This window comes from Lycorma delicatula, chromosome 6 (genome assembly GCF_047948215.1).
Source record: "Lycorma delicatula isolate Av1 chromosome 6, ASM4794821v1, whole genome shotgun sequence".
Lineage (NCBI taxonomy): Eukaryota > Metazoa > Arthropoda > Insecta > Hemiptera > Fulgoridae > Lycorma > Lycorma delicatula.
Genome location: NC_134460.1, coordinates 140,749,529 through 140,775,407, shown reverse-complemented (window position 1 = coordinate 140,775,407; position 25,879 = coordinate 140,749,529). Strand labels below are relative to the sequence as shown.

The window sequence follows — 25,879 nt, the reverse complement described above, 5'->3', positions numbered from 1 at the left end:
TTATAAGAGATTTATGCACATAATTTACTTAAGAATATAAATTATTCTACTGATATAACCTGTGTAAGAACTGTATTTTTGACACTATTTTTATATTATAATACTTGTACCTGACTTGATTGCTACAACTATATTATTACTTATTTATGATTTAAGGTGTGTATCTACTATTGGACTAATAGAATAAATTGAAATAGTACCTTTATGCTGCAAAATTAATATACTTCCTGTTAGTTTATAAACTTGTTATTATTTTCTTTTGTATGACAAAATAACTACGTTAATTTTTTTTTAATACAACTATTTCTAAAATAAAAATCACTGAGTGTAATAAAAAATATCTCTGACAGAATGAGCAAAATTTTATATTAACATATTATAAGCAACAAGAACAAGTTGCTTTTTTTTGTATTCAGGTATGTCAACTGTAACTTGTAAATTGCCCAGATTAAATGGTGGGATGTTCGGAAGCTGAATGAGCCATTAGAAAATTTAATGATTGACTTAACAAAGGGTGAAGATCAACAACTGAGCCGAGCACTTGGAGCTACAGTATTAGAATATGAACCAACGATTCCTACTCGTTTTATGGTATGAAATAAAATTAATTAAAAAAAATTATGAATGTGTGAATATATTTATTTTAAAATCAATTTTTTTAAGAATCATACTCTTCTGTATTATAAGCAAATATATTTCTTGTATTAGATCAACCAAAGTACAGAATAAATAAAGTAGGATGACTTACCTTATTCCACTATATATGCAGGAGTGCTTTTACGATTTACTCACATCATCAGCTGTATTATATATTCATCTCAAATTACATTGCAAACTTCATAAAACATAATAACATACCATGCATTTATTTATTTGATTTAAAATTTAAAACCCTTAATCTTTTTATTTTAAACTTTTATTCAGTTAAATTAAAAATTAAAACAAAATTAAAAAATTAATTAAAATTAACATTAAAAATTAAATTGTAATAATTTTTAAATGTGTATAAATATGACGTCAAGGCATAAAATCAAATAAAAATAATTTTAAGTAAAGAAATTACATCACATGTTGTCCATTTAACTGAACTTATTTTACTATACTGATTGAAATATATTAAATTATTCATTACTATCCAAATAGATGGTTTTTGCCATCTAGTAGATGTTATTGCTCTATAAATTATACCATGGTATTGCATTACCATAATTAAGATACCAAAACCAGTAATCGTCAAGACCAACTGATACGCAAAAGTTAACCTTCCTGTTAAACAGGCCTGTTTGACCTGTATGTGTAAACATAAGTCTTTAATATAATATTTTCAAATATTCAAGTTCATTGTCACCATTAATTATTTCTAACTTTTCTAGATTATCTATATCTCCTATTGTAGATAGATAATCACAAACATTTTATTTCTTATTAAAATATTATTTCTATTAAATCTATCTTATGATTTAATTATAAAATGATTTAAACATTTTGTTAAATTATAATTTGTTTAGAAGGAATTCCATCATTTTCACAGTAAGCAATTATTTTATTAATAAAATAATATTTTAAATGTCTCTTGGGTTTATGTTTCTTAATATGTAATTACATCTGTTGCAGTTTTGCAATAAATTTAATTCTTTTATTAATTCTGTTTCATTATTATGTGTTTTTTTTTTTGCATTTCATAATTTTTTTACCATACTACACAATAAGTCTTTAAGTGACTGAGGGGGATTTGATATTTTGTGGATAATGGTATGTTGGTTTTATAATAAATTTTATCATTGTATAAGTTAACTAATTTAAAATAATTAAATGTTGATTAGTTATGTTATGGTTAAATTAATCCGTATGTTTCTGTCAAAATTATTACAACGTCCATTATTATCTATGCTCATAAAAAAATGTTATGTGGCAAATTCAGACTGAAGGTCCAAGCTTATTTTAATTTGTTAAATGTTTGTTTGTAATTTTTTACTGTAACTGGTGTTGTGTCTTGGTGCCGTACGCTAAATAAATAAATAATGTTATGTTTATGAAATAATAAACATAATAATAAATTATACACTTCATAGAATTAATAAATTAACATGACTAAAATTGATCTAGATCAGCTGTTCTCAACCTTTCAGGCTCTGTGCCCCCTTTGAACACTGATGTGAGGTCATGCCTCCCCACCACCATATGTGGTCTATCGGAATATGAAACTGAAGCTGGTTAAGTTAAGTTTGGTTAGCTGAAGCTGGTTATTAAATTAAATTTCAGATTTATTTATTTTCAACTTATTACTATTAATATACAATTTGATTAATTTTTGAAATCAAAGAATCGTAGAACTAAATAAAAAAAGTATTTGAGGTAATCTATGATCTACATACTTCATTATGCATGTAATATCAGACACATTTGCAACATTAATGAGAGGGCTGGCACTGTTTGTCCTTGACAAGTTTTTGAATATTTGGTTGTAACTGTGACAAAGCACTCCTCAGGTCACTTTCGACGTCCAGCCTTGCTCGATATTTTGACAATGTATGCTAATGTATAAAATCCAGATTCACAGATATATGTGGATGAAAACTGTACTAACAACTTCACAGCTTCCAAAGCAAAATATGGGTAAACAGGAAAATAGCTTAACCAAAAATCTTCAACATCCATGTTTGCAAATTCTGTGTTTGCTTGAGAAACACATTTTAGTTCGATTGCCTGTTCCTGAATATGATCAGGAAGTATACACACATCGATTTTAAAGTGATCTCTTGTCAACTTAAACTCCTCCCAGTTCTCCTAACTAACATCTGCAAAATAAACTCCAATTTCATTTTTCAGTGCTACCAAATGCCCTTCAATTCATTTATTAGGTGTAATGGAAGATTTTTTGTATCATCAAGGAGGTAATTCAATCTTGGAAAGGATGAAAAATTTGGCTTTGAACTTTGAAGGCGGCATTACCAAAGGCTATCTTTTCTGTGAAATGCATAACTGCATCATAAGTCTCCAGAATGTTTTTCTGGCCTTGTAGCTTCAAGTTCAGAAAGTTGAGCATTTCAAAAAATGTCTGATAAATATGCCAAGTAAAAGATAAATTTATCATCTGTAAACTTGTACATATCTTCTTGTCTTGAAGTCATCATAAAATTTCAACTTTTGATTTTAAGTTAAGTAATCTAGCAAGCATATGACCTTTGGACAGCCAACAAACTTCTGTGTGAAAAAAAAAAAGTTTCTTGGTCACTTTTTAATTCTTGACACAATGCCTCAAAGAGTCTAGTATTCAAAGCACTGGATTTGACATGATTTCCTGTTTTAATTGTTATGTTTAAAGCAACGTTGAGTGATTCAGATAGACTCTGACAAGCTAACGCTTGACTGCGAATGATACATTGAGAACCAATTATTTTCGGGTTCTTATTCTTAGGCAATTCTATAAATCCCAGTAGGCAATCTGTCATGGCTTGGGCTCCATCACTACACATTCCAATAACTTTCTCTCAAGAAAGGTCTCCCAAAAAAGTATGAAAAGTGTAAAATATATCAACAGCTTCAGTTATCGTTTCAAGAGATATTGAAAACAATACTTTCTCAAAGAATTGTTTTCCTTCAACAAATCTGCAGTAAAACAATAACTGCGTGTTTTGAAATGTCGGTTGTTTAATCACAGTGCAAAGAAAAGAATGGGGAGCTCTTTACTACTTGTGGAGGGGCGAATGGGGAGGCTAAACAGGAAAAAAGGCGTCAAGAACCACAACAAAAATGGCGGCTCACACGCAGAGACTAATTACACGACTGACGACACTGGTACATAAGAAGCTGGAGTAGGCCTACGATTATTGTAATAATCGTGTGTTCGTGTACAACGTACAGAAAAAGACGATAACTTTGAAATTATAAATGCAACCACAAAACTGAATAAATTATAGTTTTACTTTATTTTTTTTTAAATACAGTCATGTCTTCCTTGAAATTCTTCTACGCCCCCCAGGGAGGCACCCCCTAGATTGAGAACCACAGATCTAGATAATGATAAGAATATTATAATATAATGTATTTTTAAATGTAACATTTACTCTAACAAAATTTTTTTAATAAAAATTCTAATAGCAGATTCAAAGGTTATTTAAAAAAATAGGTGACAGAAAAAAACGCAACTTAAAAGTTATGTCATTCATCATATACATACCAAATTAATGAAATAGAATGTTAAAGAATACGATAATAAGAATTATTAACTAAATTTAACAAAACTTATGTAAATAAATTGAGGTGTTTCATGTTCTCTTGTTTTTCAGGCTTTGTCAAAATCTGTATTTAAAAGTGTATATTCATGTTTTTTTGTTTTTTTTTTCATTTAACATCATTGTTCATATGCTGATTTCATTTGATATTTTAATGTATCATTAAATTATGTTATTTTCATAATTTCTTTTTAGTTTTTAAGGTTATGATTCAACATAAGTAAAGTTGTTTTCTTTCTCAATTAAAGTCCAATTTCTTTTGGCAAATACGAGCTGTGTTTTTTGTTAACTTTACCCAACAGTTTTCTTTCAACAAATCTGCAGTAAAACAATAACTGCGTGTTTTGAAATGTCGGTTGTTTAATCACACTTCAAAGAGATGAATGGGGAGCCCTTTACTACTTGATTTTTTAAATCCAGAGCAATTTAGTCAATTCTGCGTTTTACTGTGTCGTTTGACAGAGAAATTTTTGCAACTTTATTACAGCTGTCTTGAGTGTAGTACAACAAGCAGCAAGTATACAAGGTTTTATTAGTGACTCACCAATTATGTGTTATTAGTATGAGATTTCTTGTCTTTTGCTATCAACAAGGCAATTTTGAAAGAAGCTTCAACAGCTTTATTATTTTCCATTAGAAAACTTCCAATGGAATCAAGTTTCATGCGTTTAAGACAGTTTTTCTTGAAAATTAAAAAGTCAGTAGGCTTGTCAGAGCAGAATGATTTGTAGTCAAATATCGTTCCAAACGTGCAGGCCGCATTGCATCATTACTCAGAACAACATGGCAAATAACACACTGAGGTATATGACTGCAGTTTTTCTCAATGAAGATAAATCTGTATTTAACAGAGTCTTCACTATATAATCTTTTCTTTTGTAGTGATTTAGCCATTTTCAGTCATACTATAACAAGACACCAACTGTCACTCTATCTTTTTAATTTGTTTAAAACAAAGGCGTCAAGAATCAACCCACCGGGTTAGTTTAGTGGCTAAACAGGAAAAAAAAGGCGTCAAGAATCACAACAAAAATGGCGGCTCACACGCAGAGACGAATTACACGACTGACGACACTGGTACATAAGAAGCTGGAGTAGGCCTACGATTATTGTAATAATCGTGTGTTCGTGTACAACGTACAGAAAACTACGATAACTTTGAAATTATAAATGCGACCACAAAACTGAATAAATTATAGTTTTACTTTTTTATCTTTTTTTTTAAATACACTCACGTCTTCCTTGAAATTCTTCTACGCCCCTCAGGGGGGCACCCCCTAGATTGAGAACCACAGATCTAGATAATGATAAGAATATTATAATATAATGTATTTTTAAATGTAACATTTACTCTAACAAAATTTATTTAATAAAAAATCTAATAGCAGATTCAAAGGTTATTTAAAAAAATAGGTGACAGAAAAGAACGCAACTTTAAAGTTATGTCATTCATCATATACATACCAAATTAATGAAATAATATGTTAAAGAATACGATAATAAGAATTATTAACTAAATTTAACAAAACTTATGTAAATAAATAAAAACAAAAATGAAATTATCATGTGATTACATTAAGTCGGATAAAACAAGCAATCTTTGACATTACAGTTGTGCACGCCCATGATTGTTATATAAAAAAAGAAAAAACATACAAATAAAATTTGTGTTAATAAGAGAGCTTAAACTTTTGTTGTCTCAAATGTTTCAAAACAGTTTCAATTAAAGTTAACTTATTGAAACATACAAAATGGCGGCCACGTTTATCACAAAAGCATGTTTATGGTTTTTGATAAAACATAAATTTTGATAAATTTAATTTTGATAAAACTTCTATTTATGGAGATAATAACGGATTGAAAAATAAATTACATTTGCCGAATTATGACAGAAAATCGATGTTGTAATTTTGTGTTTGTTTTTATGTCGTTCATTTTACGTTCAATTCGATTAAATATTAATTGTTTTTATTTATTGTTAATTCTAGTATTGTAAATCAGTATCAAATTAAGTAATAATTTTCTCACAAAAAATTTAATATTACATAATAATAAAACAATTGATATTAATTTTTCACTTTTGAATAATTTTACACAGCTACTATTACTGTTGATCATGTTAACAAATGCTATTATCACAAGCGTATCTGGAGTGACGAGAACGCTCGTGGTACCTTCCGAAGTAGCCATCAATAAAGATTTTCCCCGAACATATGGGCAGATATTTTTAATGATTATCTTTTGGGTCCTGTCATATTATTAAATCATTTAAATGAAGAGAATTATCTTGCTCATTTGACCGAGAATCTTACATATTTTTTGGAAGATCTACCCCTACAATTAAGAGGAAATATATGGTTTTACCACAATGGAACTCCAGCACACTTCAGTCAGTTGGTATCAGATTTCCTGTAAGAAACTTTCCATGAAAAAGGGATAGACTGCAGAGGGCCAGTGGCCTGTCCTCCCCGATCATCTGACTTAAACCCTCTCGACTTCTACCTGTGGGGCCATTTGAAACATATTGTTTATTTAACTCCAATACTCAACATTGAGAATCCAAAATGGATTTCAAGAAATTATGATTACTCACAGAACTTTTGAACAGTTAAGATAATCTCTCAGAAAAAGACTGGAGACCTTTCTAATAGTGGGCACTTTGAACATCTCTTATAATTTTTAACATAGTTAATAATTAATGTAAGATTATCATAGATAGTTGTTTTTTTTTTAATTATTAGGTCTATTATTGTGAGAGAATTTTTTCTATTTTTGTAAAGTTTACTAATTAAAATAAATTTTGTTCGGTTATTGAGAATCAATAGTTTTTCGCAACTTTTACTGCTAAACAACAGATAAAAACATAGAAAATCTGCTTATGTATTCACTAAATTAAGAAATTTAATGTATTTTAATACCATAGAGATAAAATAGTTAATATTGATTCACTTGTAATTATTCAGATTAATTTAACTGGTACAGATGTATTTAATAGTTTTTCTGGAATATTCATTCTGTTTATTTTCATTAACTCAAAAAAAGTGATAATTATTACTGTTATTTTTTTTAACAAAAAAAAAAAAATATTAATGCAACAAGCACATTAATTTTTTTAATATGCTAGCTGCTTCTAGGAAAACTATTTGCTCTGAGTTATAGGTTTTATATTTGAAGATAATAAGGTGAGTGCATAATTGACAGGTAGGTACAGAGAATGGTATTGCTATTTCTGGAAATAGAAAAGGAAAGACACCGCAAGAAAAACTTGGTGCTCAGTACAAATGCCATCATGGCCCTGTCATTGCACTCGAAAGAAATCCAGCATTTGTAAAGAATTTTCTAACAGTTGGTGATTGGACAGCAAGAATATGGTCTGAAGACTGTAAAGAATCTGCCATTATATGGACAAGGTAATAAGTTATTTATCAAGGTAAAAATGATTAAGAAAGACATAGCCATTCAGTTAAGAGGAACACATTATTTATTAGTTAGTAAAAGAAAAATTTTTATAAAAAATGGATCCTCTAGGTGGTGCTAAGGTCGAGATATTTTGGAAAATTGTATTTATGGTCCAATTTGGCTCATATTCAGAATATATGTTAGTTACATGAAAAGAAATATTTTTTGCAAAAAATGGACCAGCTAGGTGGTACTGGGGTCAAGATATTTATGAAAAAAAAAAAACAAATATACATGTAGACTTTCTTCTTTTATATATACAAAAGCCAATGTTGGTAAGTGTGTCCACTGTAGGCGAAAAACTACTGGACCAATTTTCACACAGGAAAATGAGAAAACAGGTAGTGGAGAAGGGCAAAGGGGATATGGAAAGCGGAAAAGAGAAAAATTGAAAAGGGGAAATTGGGAAAGAAAAAAAGGTAAAGGTGAAAGGTTAAATTTGTGAAGTCCTGTAATGTTCAGTTTCTTAATGTTATATCAAACTTTCAATTGTGTTAATTTAATCTACATATTTATGTATTCAAATCTAGCTACAGCGAAGCATTGCCAGGTCAGTTAGTTATAACTGGAACTTTTAGAAAGATTTTATTTTATTTATTTTCATTTATCTCTTTAAGTTACAGTTTTTTAGTGTTATTATATTCAGTTAATTTTCCAAGAAACTAAATTATTGAAGTCACTATTATTTCATCTGAAAATGGAATTATTTGAGAGTTTACCATGAAACCAATAAGTATGGATAAATATTTGTTCAATTTACATGTTCCTTAATTTAACAGCATTTATTTCAATGTTGCTCAGTTTATTGAATTCACAATTCTGGTTTTTAACATAAATTCAGCAGTATAACTATTAAGCATCAGATGAGTTCTGTGCATTTTTGTATTTTTCCCTTTTATACAGCACCACATCTATTTCACTTAAAATTTAAGTTGTTATTTGTGATGTAATTTCTAAGTGAAGTGAACTAAATGCATTCCACGATTGTAGAACCTTATTTTATATACTAATGATGGCAAGAATTTATTGGAATGACAGTACAAGAAAAATTCCCCTATAAGTTCCAAACATAACCTTAACCCTTAATTGCTTCTTTTTTTTCAAATGAAAGTAATTTCATTGATTTTTTTTATTTCATAAGGTCTGAAATTCCCAAGCTATTACAGAACTAAATTAAATTATCTATACAGTAACTATTAAACAACCTATCAAAGAATCATCAATCATTTGACATTATTCCAGTACTGGACAGCAGAATTTGCATATAAGTTCAATTTCAAAATTTTTTAAAACTGATACAACAGGATACCACAAAAATTGATTATTAGAAATAAATATGGTAAGTTTAACTGTGTTTTGGTGGTTTACTATTACTTGAATGAATGTAAAATCTATTCTAATATGTTAAAAAGTTATTCAAGTTAGATCGAGATGTAGAGTAGAGTGTAGCGCAACGTAGAGTAAAAACTATGGACATGGCTAGATCCTGAGAGGTAGCCATCCTTGAATCTAAAAGAGGGTAGGTCTTCTACTGAATCTACCATAGTTAGTGTGTTATAGTAATGCATTATCATGACAAATCATGATTCGATTTTCATATTTATATAAATCTTCATAAAAGTATACAATTATTTAAAAACACTGTTTTTTTAAACCTGAACTTATATGCTGGCTCCTTTGTTCTTCAATGTTTACACCATTCAATCTCATCTCTTGACCTTCATTTTATTCAATATATACAGAACTTCAATCAAACATTTTATTGTGAGTGCAAAATCCTGAGCTGCTGTTAACTACAGTGTAATTAATTAATATGATTGATAAACAATTATTTCAACTTATTTTTTCTAGTATAAGTCCAAAAAAAAACCATTACATTTTTTTGCACTTAATACTTTTTTGATAAGTAGTATTTTTTATCATCGTTAGTTCATTACTCTCTCATATGCAAATCACTTCTTTGTGCATTATTCTGTTTATCATACATTTTCAGATATTTAATTCTAACATTTTTTTAATTTAGTTCAGCAATAATGGAAGATTTTTGTGTTTAATATTATTTTCAAATATTCCTTTTAACTTTATTAAGATAAATTAACATGTTTGCAACACAGTTATTCTACTCAATAATAATTACCCAGGGATCAGCATACCACATAGTTTTCCATTAAAATTAATTCATAAACTAAATATGTATTTTCCCTACCCCTTCCAGAAATGGTTTGACTGAGTGTTTTAATTCAATCACATACGGCTGATCAGTGAAGGCTTCTGTAAGGAAGAGTGAGTAAGTTTTCAGCTGCCTAGTGAGGAAGTGCACTGTATATTTGAGAATTTAGCATAATATTATTATTATGCTTTTACGGCCAACATGGGACCACTTAAGTCAATTTTAGTTGGATCTTTTCTGAGAAAAGCGTGTTATTTTACTCTTTCGAGCTGCCCAGTATTTCTTCATCTGTTCAGATCTTGCTTTCTTTTCTTCATCCGTAAACACCCTCTTCGTTGTATTTTGTAGTTTGTCTGTCTTTTGTTTAAATCTAATGCTCTTATCTTTTAGCTTTGTAATTTTTCCAGTTTTATTCTGTAGGTCAGTCAGGGAAATTCCCAATTCTTTCATATCTTCTCTAATTTCTTTGATCCATCCTACTTCTAGCTTTTGGAACCAGAGCTTTTCAATGATATTTCTTGACAGTCTTGTTTGCGGTGTCCTTATGAGATGACCGAAGAAAGAGATTCTTTTTTTCCGCATAGTATCAGTAACAGGCTCTATTTCTCGATACACCACCTCATTTGGCACAATCCACCATTGGCCTTCTTTTTGGTGTTTTTTATTGATACACGTTCTGACAATTCTCCTCTCTATTTTCAGAATTTTTTCAATTCGGTTTTTCTGAGTGATTTTGAAAAGGGTCTCGCTTCCGTAGGTGACTTCTGGCTGTACTACAGTTTTATAATGTTTAAGTTTTGTTTTAGCAGAAAGGCATTTTTTGTTATATGTTGACCAAGTTAATTGTTGGGATTTAATCATTTTATTTGTCCTGTTTTGCCATGTCACTTTTTCATTTAAATTATAAGTTATTATTTCCCCTAGATATTTAAATTGTTTTACTATTTTAATTTTCTGATTGTTTACCGTAATGTGCTCTATTACCAGAGGATCTATGGCCATTAGTTCAGTTTTTTCGAAAGAGATATGAAGCCCTATCTTTTGTGCTAGGTTTTGAAGGTTCATGATTTGTGTTTTGGCTTCTTGAATATTATTTGCTAAAAGAGCGAGGTCATCTGCAAATCCTAGGCAATTTAGTGTGATGGAGTTTTTCTTAGTACCCATTTTTATATTTTTGGGATTTATTTCATACCATTTTCTCATGACAAATTCGAGGGCGCAGTTAAACAGGAGTGGTGAGAGGCCGTCTCCTTGCCTCAATCCAGTTTTTATGTAGAAGGGTTGAGAGAGTTCACCTCTGAATTTCACTCTGGACTGGGTATCGGTTAAAGTTAATTTTATCATGTTTACGAGTTTAGGGTGAAGGCCCAGGTTTCTCAGAATATTCAGCATGGATGGTCGGTGTATACAATCATAGGCCCTTTTAAAGTCGACGAAGGTGATTATTAGTTGTTTTTTCCGTCTTTTATATAAGTCCATCATAAGTTTTAGGGATATTATTTGCTCCGGGCAACCTCTCCATGGCCTAAATCCCGCTTGGTATTCCCCAAGTTCCAGTTCAAGTTGGTCTTTGCATCGGTTGTATATGATTCTCGACAGGATTTTGTATGTGCAATCCAGGAGAGATATGCCTCTGTAGTTTTCCGGATTAGTTTTATCCCCTTTTTTATGTAATGATGGATGAGGGCTGTGGTCCAGTGTTCTGGAAGTTTTTCTTCGTTCCATATTTTCACGAGGCATAGATGTAGGGAAGTTTTGACTGAATAAACTGATGAGTGTTTCCAGAGTTCTGCGAAAAGCTGGTCTTCTCCGCTTGCTTTGTAGTTTTTTATTTCATTTAAGGCTGCGAGAACTTCTCGAATTGTTGGCGGGTTGATATTTACCGGTGAAGTTTTAACTGGAGTTTCAGTGTCAATCTCAAAAAGCTCTGGGGGGTCGTCACAGTTGAGGAGTCTATTGAAGGTTTCTGCCAAAATTTCAGCATTTTCTTTATTGGTGTGGCCCATATTTCCTTTTTTTCCTCTCAGCATAAGGGTGGGTGGTTCATATCTTTGAAGAGCCTGACCAAAAATTTTATAATAGTCTCGGAAATTAGTTTTCTTGGAACTTTCTTCTATTTGCTGAATCAAGTTTTTTTGGGCTTGTCGTTTGGTTCCTCTTATAATTTTCTGAGTTATTTTCCTTTGTTTGGTGAATTCATGGTTAGATTCTTCAGTTTTCTGGGTTTGGTGGTTGATCCAAGCCCGGTGTTGGTCTTTGACTGCTTTGTCACATTCTTCATTCCACCATTGGTGTTTTTTTCTTGGGTTTATAGGGGCTAGTTCTTCAGCTATTTCTTTCAGTTGGGATGTCAGTTCTTTTAAATTATTAGTTAATTTGATTTTTTTTGTTGTTTCTTCAAAGATGGCATTGTTTATTAATTTATGTGGATCATAAGCTCTTTTGTTTTTAGGTTGGGATTTTTTCTTTTTATGCGGGGTGAATTTTATTTTAACTTTAATTAAGTAATGGTCCGATCCAGTATCTGTTCCTCTCAAGACTTTTACATTATAAATCTCCTTGTGATAATTCCGGTCCATGCAAACATGATCCAGTTGCCATTCTCCTTTTTTCCAATCTGGATGTTTCCAAGTCTTCAATTTGTTTGGTTTTCTCATAAAATAGGTGGATTTTGAGATCATATTATGGTTTCTGCAAAATTCGACAAGTCTTTGGCCGTTCTTGTTAGTTTTCTTTTGGGCAGGCCATTTTCCGATAATATCACGATATCTTCGTTCTTTACCAAGTTGGGCATTAAAGTCCCCTATTAAAATCTTCGTGTGGGTCTTATTTATGTTGTTTGCAGTTTGGTCAAGAAGTTCCCAGAATTTGTCCATCTCTTCTCTATCTTTTTTAAGATTGTTTTTGTCATTGGTGGGAGCATGGACATTTATTATGGTGTAGAATTTATTGGCTGATTTTAGGGTTAAGGTTGAAATCCTGGGGAGTAAGACTTAAATTCTACCACTGAGTCAATTATTTTAAGATTGATTGCAAATCCTGTTCCGAACTGTGGGCAATTCTTCATCACATGTTTCCCGGGGATTCCTTTGTAAATTCTGTAACCCTGAGATTCAAACGGCTCTCGATCGGTGTTTCTCATTTCTTGAAGTCCTGCGATTTGGATATTTTGTTTGTCCATTATGTCTGTTAGAGTTTTTAGTTTGCCGGGTTGAGTTAGAGAATTAATGTTGTGAGTGGCAATGTAGTTTATTTGCTTGTGTCTTATCCTCAATTTTGAAGTTGTGTTGTTTTTGGGTGTTTCCAAACGCTCCGATTCATTGTTATCTTTTAAGCAGCTACCCACCGGATCCGAGTGCAGCCTTCTCTGGTATTTACCAGACGGTGGATTTTTTCTTAAAAGACCTTCCATATTTGACTTTCAAAGGCAAGTCAGCCTTGGGTGGGAATAAATTCCCGAGTTACAACTCTGGATGTGATCCAGAGAGCATAATAATAATATAATAATGTGCTTCTCTCATCATCGGCAAAAATGTCCCAATCTCTTGAGGAATTTAGGAAGCTCTCATTTGAATGCAATTATTAGGTCTTGTTTGTGATTCCTCTAAGAGTAGAGCATCAACCCCCCTCATCACCATAGGGGATTAAGGGTTTACGTAAAGCTTTCTAACCCCCTTCCCCCCATAAACTGGAACCACATTAAAGATTTGGGGAATTTTGCATTTACTGCATCCTTGGTGTTGTTCATACTAAATATTGTGCTAACTACTTCTAATCTAGGTGTGGATCGAATAAAATTGACTAGATATATCCACCCACTGTCTTTATTCTTTCTTAATTATTTTCTTTTTTTTTTTCTATTATGATAATACCAATTTTTTTGCAGTTATCATAAGTCATTACTAACAGCTGGAAGCTGGAGCCCCACAAGATATTCAGTTTTCTATGTTACACGTGATGATGGAACATTAGATGCTTGGGATATTCTTCAGAATCAAAGAGAGTCTTCCTTAGCTGTGAAGGTAAACAAATAGTTTAGTATCATCTACAAGAAAAATAGGTAATAAAATTTATTTCAAGTTATTGCTTAATAAATCTGTAATATCATATACGTGTCTTTATTTCAATAAATGTTAAATAATACAATTTTTTAATGATTCCACAATAAATATACACATTTTTTAAGTATCAATACGTGTGAAAATACAGTTTCTTGCTCAATTGAGATTACAGTTATAGTACAATTAAGTCCTCTTCTGTGTCTTTCTTTTTATTCAACATTTTGGGCCTGATAAGCAAGAAAATTGTAGTTTTATTATTTAAAACTATAAACTTTTTAATCATATCTGAATCAGATTTTATACATATATAACTTTTTAATGACTTACTCAAAATATCTACAATTATTTTTGCAACAAATTTCAGCAGCCAGTGCTTGCTGTCACTCTTGCATCAGGAGATGTTATTACTGGCAGTTTTTTGCATTCGGTAGATACTAATTAAGAATGTGATATAAAAGTGTGTTGAGTTGAGCTGGGTATTTACTTAACTGCTATTGTAGTTTGTGTATTTAAGTATTTAATGCACTCAGACATTATAAAACACTTAATGTATAAATAAATACTTTAAATTCAAATTCAAAATTTTTTTACCACATTCTAAACAACTAAACAGTTATGAATGAACAGCTTTTGAAATAGATTTTTAAAAAACTGGATACTGAATTTGGTTTGGTGTGTAGTTAAAAAAGTTTACAATTTTATTAATTTTTCAACTGTTATGGACAAAACATAACCAAATGTTTAAATTTTGTTTACTTCAGTAATCATGAGTTTGTGTTTCTTGTTGAATTTAGTATTTACCTTTTTCTAGTATTTGAAGAAAACATTATTTAATATATAAAGTAGCAGCAGATAGTAAAAGTATCATGTTATAGTAAAAGTATCATGTAAAAGTAATCATGTTATTTTTTAGCATATGATGATACCCCTACAGAAAATGAGCTTCAAGACAGTTAGATGTATCTATTCATTTTTGGGTAATGAAAAGTATCATTTTAAATGTTTTGATTATTTTTAAGAGATGTATTTAAACGTATACTGTTGAATTATGATATTTTACCGCATTATTAATACACCTATTATAAACATAAAAAATAACTATCCATAAACAAAAATGAGTTTATACAATACCATTTTATGGAAGTAATTTATTTTTCTTTTAAACATAGCTTATTTAAATAATATTACCTATTTCAGCAATAAAAGTCTCAGATAATTCAATTTTATGATTTTTAGGTCTGTGATGAGCCACTAAGAAGTATCCGCTGTCATGAAAATGGGCAGTTAGTAGCAGTTGGAAACAATAAAGGAACATCATACCTTGTTGAATTCTCTGAAAATCTAGCCACATCAGCTAAGAATGATAAAGCTTTGTTGACTGCTGTCAGTAATAAACTTCATTCACATAATACGTTATATGTAGCTTGGCCATGACTTATGAATACTCAATTCAGAAAAGATTAGATCCCAAACCCAAGCACAAATGCCACACATTAAATAAATTAGGGTTAATGTTTCAGAATAAAGATTAGTTTATTGATAATTTCTAAGGTGTATGAAATAAAGATAAAATTAAATTCTTCAAAAGTCAATTAGAAATTACAAAGGATAGTAGGCTTTGCTGGTCTTCATTCAGTTGTTTTAAACATTGGTTTTTTTAAGGCAATAAAGGTTTAACTAATTAATTTTAAGAACCATATGAGGTCTGTCCAGAAAATAACCAAACATTTTTAATTAAACGCCAATGAAGATATTTAGTGATGTGCAGTTGGCAGCATTGTGTTCCTCCTCTGTAACCACATATTCTTTGATTGCTGATATCTTGTTTAGTTTTCATGTTGTTGTTATTTGAGTGCAATGTGTTTTAAGTGTTTGTAATGTGCTTCTGAAAATCGTACATTACAAAAATTGCTAATAACGATATAATGTCAAATTTGGCATGAAACTGGGGAAAACTTTCACAGAAACATTTCAGCTTTTGAAAGAAGCTTACGAGGATGATGCTTTGAGTCGCATGCAATGTTACGAATGGTTTTCACAATTTAGAAGTTGTTATCAATCAAGAAGGCCTTTGACTTCAACTGATGACACACACATTCAGAAAATCAATGATCCGGTGCACGCAAATTGTCAATTGACTATCAGAAAACTTGCAGAAGAGGTAGCATCTCAATTGTATCATGCCATGACATTTTGACTGAAAAATTGAACATGGATCGAGTTGCAGCAAAGTTTGTTCCTCATTTGATAACCGAACAGTAGAAAAAAATAGACCAAACAGATTGGACGTTTGTCAAAAACTTCCTGAACAATCCAATGATAATGAAACATGCAAAGGATCATAACGGGAGACAAAAGCTGGGTTTACAGTGACGACACTGAGACAAAAGTTCCGTAATCATAATGGATTAGCAAAGGATCTCCATGCTCCAAGAAAGCACGTCATTCTCGATCTACTTTGCCAATATGTGAAAAAATCAGATGACTGTCCTCCCTCAGCCTCCGTACAATTTTTCCGTTTCAATTTTTTTTTATTTTCAAAATTAAAATCAGTGAGAAAGGACTTGTCTTGAGACTCTTGATGACATTAAAGCAAATTTGTCACGAACCTTAAAGGCTATTTCAAATGAAGCTATCCCGGGGACTGCTTTGCGAAGTGGAATCTCTGCAGGGAAAAGTGTGTGAATAGGGGAGGGGAGTATTATGAAGGGGACAAGGACCAATAATCTGTCAAATTAATAATAAAGATTAAAAATAAGTTTGGTTACTTTTTGAATAGACCTCGTATTTTATTTCACTTTGAAAAGGTAATAAAGGTATAACTATTATTTGGTAATTGATCTTTAAAGATCATCAACGATATTTTGATGCAATCTGGATTTTAGTAAGCTAATATATATTTATTTGAAGCCAGTAAATAAGATTCATGTACAACAAATTTCAGTAAAATTAAAAATTAATCTTTTCACATGTATTTACATCAAAAGTGCAACCTTTGCTAAAAAACGAATAATTTATTAAAAAAAATAACATTCACTCATTTCAAACTAAAAAAAGATAGAACCATTTTCACGTTAAATGATATTACTTAAATGTGAGAAATTACATTGTGCTTCTATTTTTAACAATTACCTAATGACATATAAAATTTTCTAACCAATTTATTAAAAATTAGCTCCCCATCACACCTGCGCTATATGGTTACTTGTGTTTCCTCATAGCGGTCAATTCTTTTATTTTATGTTCTTTAGTCAAGTAACCAGAGATAGGTGTAGCAGGACACACATACAGTTACAGTGGCAGTGGCTGTGTTGGTTGAGCAACAGCACCATATACCTTCAAACTACTTAAAAAATCAGAATTAAAAAAAGAATTAAATGGATTTTAAATATTTATCTGAAGAATATTTGTCAGCCCAAATCTACTGAATACCTAGTTTATTGTAGTCGAGACTGGGAAACTTTACAGTCATTGTTAAATTTTTTTCTTTCTTCATCCCCTTTCAAATTGTTTCTTTACCTTTATTCATCCCCTTTCAAATTTCAAAAACCTAGAAATTGGTTTACTGACAAGAAGGATTACACTCATCAAAAGACAACTGACTTCATTTGTTACCAAGAAATTAAAAAAATAAAGTTTAAAAAAAAAATCCATTTTAACTCTTTTAATTTTTGAATTTCAAAAATGTACAAATCAATTTTTAGATATTCATATTAAGATTACACACAAAATAATTAAGTTGATATCTATGTCCTGTTACTGAGAAATAAACAAAAAAAAAAACAATTTCATTGTTACTCCATTTTAACCCATTAAACTCAGAATTTCAAAATGGATTTTTTTAGCATGCACTTAACATCGTAAGAAGAAAGTGTATTTGATTATAATGTAGCCAACCCATTTTCTAACACTATTAAATTGATAGAACTGCAGGGTATATTATATTATATTATATTTTACAGCGTTTTGATTTTCTGGTAGCAGAATCTATTGACATTCCAAATTACATGTTCTGGAAAGTCCGAAGCTGGAAAACTTGCAGGATTCGGAGAATTCAAATATTCTGGAAGATAGTGGACTGCATCTTTAGTATTGATTACAGAATCTACAGATCGACATTCCTTGCTTTGCCCTTCAACTTTTTCTAAAATCATACTATTAATTTTAAATGCAGAAATATTTTCGCAAAGGCACTCATACACTCGTATGGTTTTTGTAACAGCTTACTAATTTCTGAATAAATATTGGAAATGAGATCATCCATTGTATGTACAAAGGTACCAATGTTCTCATCAACAGAAGTGTAACTATCATTGTGAGGAAGAGTCCCATTTCCAATGTTTAGTAGTTTTAAGGGAAAGTTTGCATTGCCACCCTCAAGATGAACTCTCATATTAGTTCTTAAGTTAATAGTGAGGACAAATTTCCATAAGGGTGATGATTTAAGGCATGCCTGATCAACATCAGCCCTACTTCCTCTCGCGATGACAGGCAATGTTTGCTGAAAGTCTCAGCAAACATGAAAGGTACCACCCATTAATTTACCACATGATCTAATATCTCAAAGGGTTCGATCAATGGCTTCAATATGAACTCAATGACCCATTGTGCATTCATCCCACACTATAAGTTTAGAATATTACAAAATTTGTGCAAGTGGACCATTGTTACAAACAGAACCAACACATTTTTGCCCTTATGCAACATTTAATGGTAACTTAAAAGTGGAACATGCTCCCATCATTTATAAGTCTAGTAACTATTCCTCATGATGCTACACTGATTGCAACGTTTTTAGTTGGCAAACTTGAAACAGATTGATTAAGAAAGTTTTCCCAGTGCTTCTAGGATTAACTACAGAAAATGATCTTTGGGTTGTTGCTAGCAATACTGTCATTTATACCATCAAACACCTGAGTTTGTTCTGGTACTAATTTAGGAGGATTAATACTTACAAATTCTTCCTGTTCATCAACGTCGAAAGAAAGTCTTAACATTGTATCATAAGCATTAATAGCTTCTAGATTATCATGTGTTTGTGTTTCTAAACTGAAATCACATAAGTATAACAACAATGAAGCTCAGCGAGACCTCTATTCAATATTTTATCTGAAATTGTAATCTCAGTATTATTGGTTTGATGTCAGATTTAATATAAAATATCTTTACAAAAATCTTTTTGGAACATTTCCCACAATATGGTCGACTGGGCAGGATTACAAAAAACTAATACAATTGCAAGTATTTCTCTCAATTTAAGCAAAGATTGACAGATTGAAGGATCAGCAAGCGTGTCTTTCCAGTAATTTGTATTTTCCAATACGTCAAGTGCAGCACAAGCAGCTTTATATGTTTGGTGTAGCACACCATCAACAGTTTTCAATTAATCAAAAGATACAGGTCCTTTAACATTATGCAATAACATATGCAGATGAAAGTATTCACTATGGTTTAAGATGAACAGTATATACTCTACCCAGAGCAGCATCCTTTTTGATTCCAGGAAATCCTTCAATGTCAGTACCACGCTTTCTTCTGAAAATAAGTCAGATTGACAAAGCACAAAAATGCAAGAATGGTCTTCTGAGGACTTTCAAGGACTCTGGAGATTTTTTCAGTAAAATAAATACATTGATAGTTTGCTAAGTGAACAATAGTGGGATAATGTGATGTATTGGAAAGTCAAAAAATCACCAATCAGCCTCAGATGTACATATATCAATAATGAATTGATTCAATTTATCTCTTTCATTTTCAACTGAAAAAGTTGCTTGATCTGAACCTTTGGTAATATATTGGCAGATACATCGAACTGCTTGCACAGAGTTGCAAAATTCAACATTTTGAGGATAGGTTTTTGAACATTTTCCATTTATCATACACGTTGATGACCTATTTATATCACCACATGGTCCGTGACACTTATGTTGACAAACAATGTCGTATAATAATCGGTCAACATTTTTATCGTGGAGTTCAGCAGATGATAAGATCAATTTAGTCAGGTGATATTTTAGTTTCTAACCATACCAATGTGACAATGAGTTAAGCCTCGTCTTTGCCACTCAACACTTAGCACAAAGCAGTTGACCAAACCAAATATTTCTTTTCTGTTAATAAGGTTTAGGAGATTTTCATTTTAAAATGGAAAACTCTGGATATAATATCGTGTCTATCAATAGATTTTTTACCACTGAATAGTTTGATTTTTATTTCTGGCCATACAGAATTGCACATAAAAGTGATAAATAAATCTGGACACCATGTTTACGCATGCATGTCGTAGCATAGCATCTTGAGATTTCTCATACATATACCGTGGGTGAACTAGTGAAAGATGAAGAAAGTATAACATTTTGATCATGTTAGCATTAACATTGGTGTCTTATTGTATAGTATCTTGAAGTTGAATGTAATCATCAGCACGTAATTTTTTTTTTGATATTACAAATAAAGGCTAATCTTTCAGTGATGATTTTGACTATCATGTCAACACAATATTGATTAAGTAAGTTTTTGTAATAATGTAAAAAATTGTCAATGTTATCCCGAACTGCATTGCAATAAATTTTCTGCATGCAGAAAACATTTCTTTTGTTCATTATTATTAAGCAGATTAGTTAGATACTAACTAATCTTCACCCTTAAGATTATCTTAACAATCTTCACAACATAAGATTATATCTGTAGGTCCTTTATCTTCATCAACTAGTAAAACAGCAACTTCATTAGTAGTTGGAGCATTATAGTGACCCCTATGCTGACTAACAGGTACACGATCAGCATGAATTATTAATTTTAAATCTTCCGCATTATCCAAAGGTGTGTCGTCAATATTGCATTTAAACTCTCTGATCAAATTATTATGTTCCAGCAAGTTTGCTGGAATGCTATTGTTAGTTCCTTCTTCAAATTTGGAATAATATTAGAGAAGTTTGATCAGCATCAGAAAGAAAGTAAATGTTGGCAATTGACATCAGGTGCTGGCAATAAACTTTCTATGAGATTGTAAATTTCACCTTGAATTTTAAACATAGGCATAAAATTCCTTTCTACAATTTGTTTAGCACTGAAAGAAGTCATTTGAAATAAGGTGTTGTATTTTCCAAAATTATTGAGAAATTGTTTTGACAATGGATGAGATCCTGAAACTAAGCTGTTGATTGATTGGTAGCTCATTAAGTGTAGGAATTTCCCACCAGAACAACTCATGCCAGGTGATTATCTTTCCACTTTTTTGCAAAACAGTGACTGTATATTTTAATCATTGTACCAATTTGTAAATCTTTGCTATTAATATAATCCAAATGAGGATCGTATTCAAAAGCAGATCCGAACTTTATAGTGGCTTTCCTGTATTGTATAGCATCATAAAATAAATCCTCATGCTCTTTCATAGTCTCATGTAAATGCGATGTAGACATTCACCTCGCATCTGTTAATTTTCTATCAATATTACATTTCTTCCGTTTCAACATGATTTTAGAAAAAGTACTCAAAATTGCTAATTTTTATTTATTGCCGAACACCGCCAAAATCTCTATAAAAATGATGGTGCATGGGTTTGTTTGTTTGTCATATGTGCTCACATTTTTATTTTAGCTGCTATTGGTGCAGAGCAAACCAATGGTGGTGCGCCGGGTAACTGTACACACACACACACACACACACACACAGCTCCCTCCATGCTAAAAGCAAAGCTTTACTTTATGCTCTCTCCCGCTAGAAGCAGTTCGTTTTCAATTAATTTACAGATTTAATTGAACTACTGCATTAACCTAACTACTATAATTATATCAAAGAAACAAATTAAAATTGTCTATTATTCAATAATTAACAACTATCGGCAGCTTACGCTCTCGTTATTAAGTAGACTGAATGTAGAACAGCAACATGTCTGCCACCTATTTTTTTTTTTATTTTTTTTTTAAAACATCCCGGCCTCCGCCGTTAGGCTATGCGCAGGAATGTCGGAGTGTCGTGTGGCAGTCGACTGCCCCCCTGTCTTGCCTTTTCTTTGGCGTCCCATCGGGGTCCTCTCAGTTTTATCAAGATGCAGTAGCCCTCACTTCTGGACGACCACTACATCCCTCCACTGAGAGGCTACCCTTCCCGTCCCTACATTAGGTTGCCGGCTACGCCTTGCGCGAAGCCAGCAAACCGCCGCGTCCCCCTATCCCCCCTCTCACACTTGAGGGTCCCAAATGCATCATCGGAGCACCCCAACTGACCTTCATTCTTGCATATGAAGGAGCCAAAGCGTCCTATGCATCCAGGCTACCTCCCTGGCCCTGCACGGCGACTACGATTCGCCCCCTGTATTTTTTATTATTTTTTTTTTCACACCCATCCGCAGGACACAACACAAGTAATAAAACACACTCACTCTCACTGACACCACCACTTAGCCGCCATCAGGAAAACGCAGTTAAGCCTAGTAACACACCCATACAGAATACATAATTAATAAAAGTCTACTCTTCCCATCCGTCTCATTCTTCGGCTTCGTCACCGCTGGTCGTGGCCTTCCTACACACGGTCGCAGTGATCGTGTATGCCATCCCGCCAGCAATATAAACACAAAAACATAAACAAAAGAAATGAAATACACACTACAATAAAATAAAATTCGGTAAACACAGTAACTTCCCGCTGCTGCGGCAGCTCTCGTCGAAGTCAGCCACCACTATCACGTTGGCTGCGATTGCATTCCTCAACCAGCAGCAAAACACAAAACAACTCAATAAAATAAGATAAAATAAAACACAATCAGGACAATAGCGAAGAACCCTCCCTTCAGTTGCAGTCCATCACGTTGGTGTCTGAACTTATTCCTCCTTCTGCAAACGCGGGCACGTTCGCTGTGAGTGCCATCGTAGCCGTTAGCAGGAACGGAAACACAATCGATAAAATAAAATAATACCACAGTCATACAAAACAAGGAAAATACATAATAAATGAAACCCACACTTCATGTTGTCTCTTCGGCGATGTCACCTCTAGCCGTGGCCCTCCTGCACACGGTGAAGCGATCGTGCTTGTCATCTCGAGTTGGCCGAAGAGTACCAACCACAGTGACAATGGAGACAATGAATTCACAATACGATACAACACAAAAATAAAATATATAATAGAAGAAACACACAGTATACTCGCTAGGGACATTCCTGCTTACCCGCGCCTAGAAGTCTTCTCCCAACTCTCTTCCATGTTCCTCCTTCGTCTTCAGCCACCATGCTCTGTACCGTCTCCCATTCTCTCTTCCCTTTCAGCATGTGAGCTACAGTTGTTTCTGGAGTGAGGCCATCTGTGCCACGCCTACGCCGGACCACAGCCCACCTTTCGCACTCGTAAAAGGTGTGCTCCGGCGTGTCATCCTGGCCGCAGTAGAAGCACCTCCGTGTCCGTCTTCTCTTGAACCGATGTAGGTAGACCCCGAACTCCCCGTGTCCAGACAGGAACTGCGTGAGGAAGTAATCTACCTCCCCGTGCCTCCGCCTGACCCACGGTCCCAAGTCCGGGATCAGTCTCCTGGTCCATGCCCCAGCCGTAGCCGTTCTTCTTTCTCGAAAGTGCGTCCTTCCAGGCCGGGACCGCGTACAGCAAAACGGAGGAAACCACTGAAAGGATCAGCCGTCGCTTGCTCGCCCGTGGTCCGCCCTTGTTGCCCATTAGTTTTTGTAGAGCGTCTTGTATCTGCTCGGCCCTCTTCGTGATTTCTCTGAGGTGGGTGTTAGACAGCCCATTCTTGTCAATCCACACGCCCAGGTACTTAGCGCAACCGGACGTGTGGACCCGTACGTCGTCCATCATGAAGGACATTCCCCTCAGTCTTCTTCTGCCGGTGATCGGGACAGCCGCCGTCTTGTGCGGTGCCAGTCGTAGTCCTCTCTCCCCCAGCCATCTGCTGACGACTGCCACCGCCAAGTTTGCCTTATCTTCTACCTCCTCCTCCGTTCGTCCCGACACCATCAGCGCGAGGTCATCTGCGTACGCGACCGACTGGCATCCTTCCGGGAGTTCTTCCCTCAGAAGGCCGTCGTACGCGATGTTCCAAAGAAGAGGCCCAAGCACCGACCCCTGCGGAACGCCTCCAAACATGTTGAAGTCATCTTCTCCTTCCTCTGTGCGTACCCGCAGAGATCTCTCATGCAGGTAGTCATTTATTACGGCGAGCAAGTAGCCGCTGATCCCTCTCTTCCGGACTATTCCCATGATCACTCCCCATGGCACGCTGTTAAATGCATTCCTGATGTCTAGGAGAATGATCAATGGGATCTTCCTTCGTCGCCACGTGCCTACCGACTGGACTCTGGCCCACTCTAGCACCCGTCGGACGGCGTCGACGGTTGATCTTCCCCGAACGAAGCCGTACTGGTCTGGGGAAAGACCTCCGCCCGCCTCAATCTCCGACCGCAGTCTTTCAGCCAGCTCTCTCAGTCTCTCATACAGCTTTCCCATCGTATTGATGAGGCAGATCGGCCGGTATTTCCTGGTTTCCAGGATGAGGCAGGATCGGCTCCCGGTTTCGGGAGGAGGACCAACCTGGCCTCCTTCCAACAGCCGGGAAAACTCCCCGTGGACAATGCCCCATTGAACACTGTCCACGGGTGCCTATCCACCAACACCTTCACGATGGACCCAGGGATGTTATCTGGGCCCGGGCTCTTCCGCAGGCTCATCTTCTTGGATGCCCACTGTAGTTCTTCTACAGTGAAGCGCCTTTGTTGATCACCAGCTATCGGTTCCCATTCCTCCTCTTCGACGTGGAAGAGCTCCGTTATCGCTGTGAGAGACTGTTCCCTTGTCAATGGGGTCAGGCGCCTACCAAACTTCTTGGTGACGATCTGGTAGGCCCTGCCCCACGGATCTTGCTCCAGGTCTTCCACGAGGTGTTGCCACGCCTCTTGTTTGGCAGCCTTAATGGCTCTGCAAAGACTTCCTCGTGCCGCGTGGAACACCTCCGTTTCCTCCTGTAGGCGCTCAGAGTCCCTTCGTCGTGCGCGCTGCATCCTCCGCCTTGCTGTTTTGGCTTCACCACGCAGTCTTGCAATGTCCCTGTTCCACCAATAAACATTCTTTACGCGTCTCCCAGGCTGTGGCCGCTGTTTCACACATTCCCCTTGTAGGATGGCCATGAATTCCTCGGGGGTGTGAACACGCCTACGAGCCACCTCTGGTGCCGTCCTATCCGCTACCGTCGCGGCCTGCTGTTCCGACGGCTTCCAGATAGGGTCCGGTTCCGCTAGACCCCTTCCGCCTCCTTGTATTTCAAAAATTATGGCTTTGTGGTCGCTGGCAAAATCATCTTCTACTACCTGCCAGCCCACTATCCTTCTTGCCACCCTATCCGAGGCCGCTGTCAGATCCAACACCGATCCATCACCCCTTGCGTCGTATGTAGGCACCCTAGGCGTGTTCATGACCAGCAGTCCCGCGACCCCAAGCATTGTAGCTAGGGTGTAGCCTCTCCGCGTGGACCGGCACCCTCCGAGTTCAGTGCATTCGGAGTTGAAGTCCCCGGTCAAAAGTACCAGGAACCCAACCCTCCGTATGCATCCCTCCAGGTTACCGATGAATTCTTCATGTCGATCCATTCCGCAGTTGGGAGAGATTTACCCATTGATCACCGTGAGTTGATGAATGTCTACAGCCACGAACCCTCTACCTCTAACTACCTTCGTGACTGCAAACCTGCCAGTGACATTCCGTATAGCAGCATTGCCATCCTGGTCAACATACCAGTGGCCTGAGTTAACCAGCCGCTGATTAGGTTCCACGACCACATGTCTGCCACCTAGCAGAGAGCCAATACACTACCAACTCTTACACTACCGTAAAAAGTTGTTGAGCACAACATATCCTCTGCCTAGTGGAGAGTCAACATTATTGGAAAGTAAAGCATTATCGTTAACACATATTTTTTATTGTTGTTTTTAATGTTTTTTTGAGAT

The 25,879-nt window shown here is 34.5% G+C and overlaps 1 protein-coding gene across 1 annotated transcript in view; it reads left to right on the top strand.

The window, feature by feature from the left end:
- LOC142327005 (dynein axonemal intermediate chain 2-like) overlaps nucleotides 1-25,879 on the top strand; it is a 38,464-nt gene that overhangs the window by 7,843 nt on the left and 4,742 nt on the right. The window contains exons 6-9 of the mRNA XM_075369753.1: nucleotides 448-591; nucleotides 7,437-7,645; nucleotides 13,751-13,886; nucleotides 15,162-15,308. Of these exons, the coding sequence (XP_075225868.1) occupies nucleotides 448-591; nucleotides 7,437-7,645; nucleotides 13,751-13,886; nucleotides 15,162-15,308 (636 nt within the window). The remainder of the gene's footprint in view (nucleotides 1-447; nucleotides 592-7,436; nucleotides 7,646-13,750; nucleotides 13,887-15,161; nucleotides 15,309-25,879) is intronic.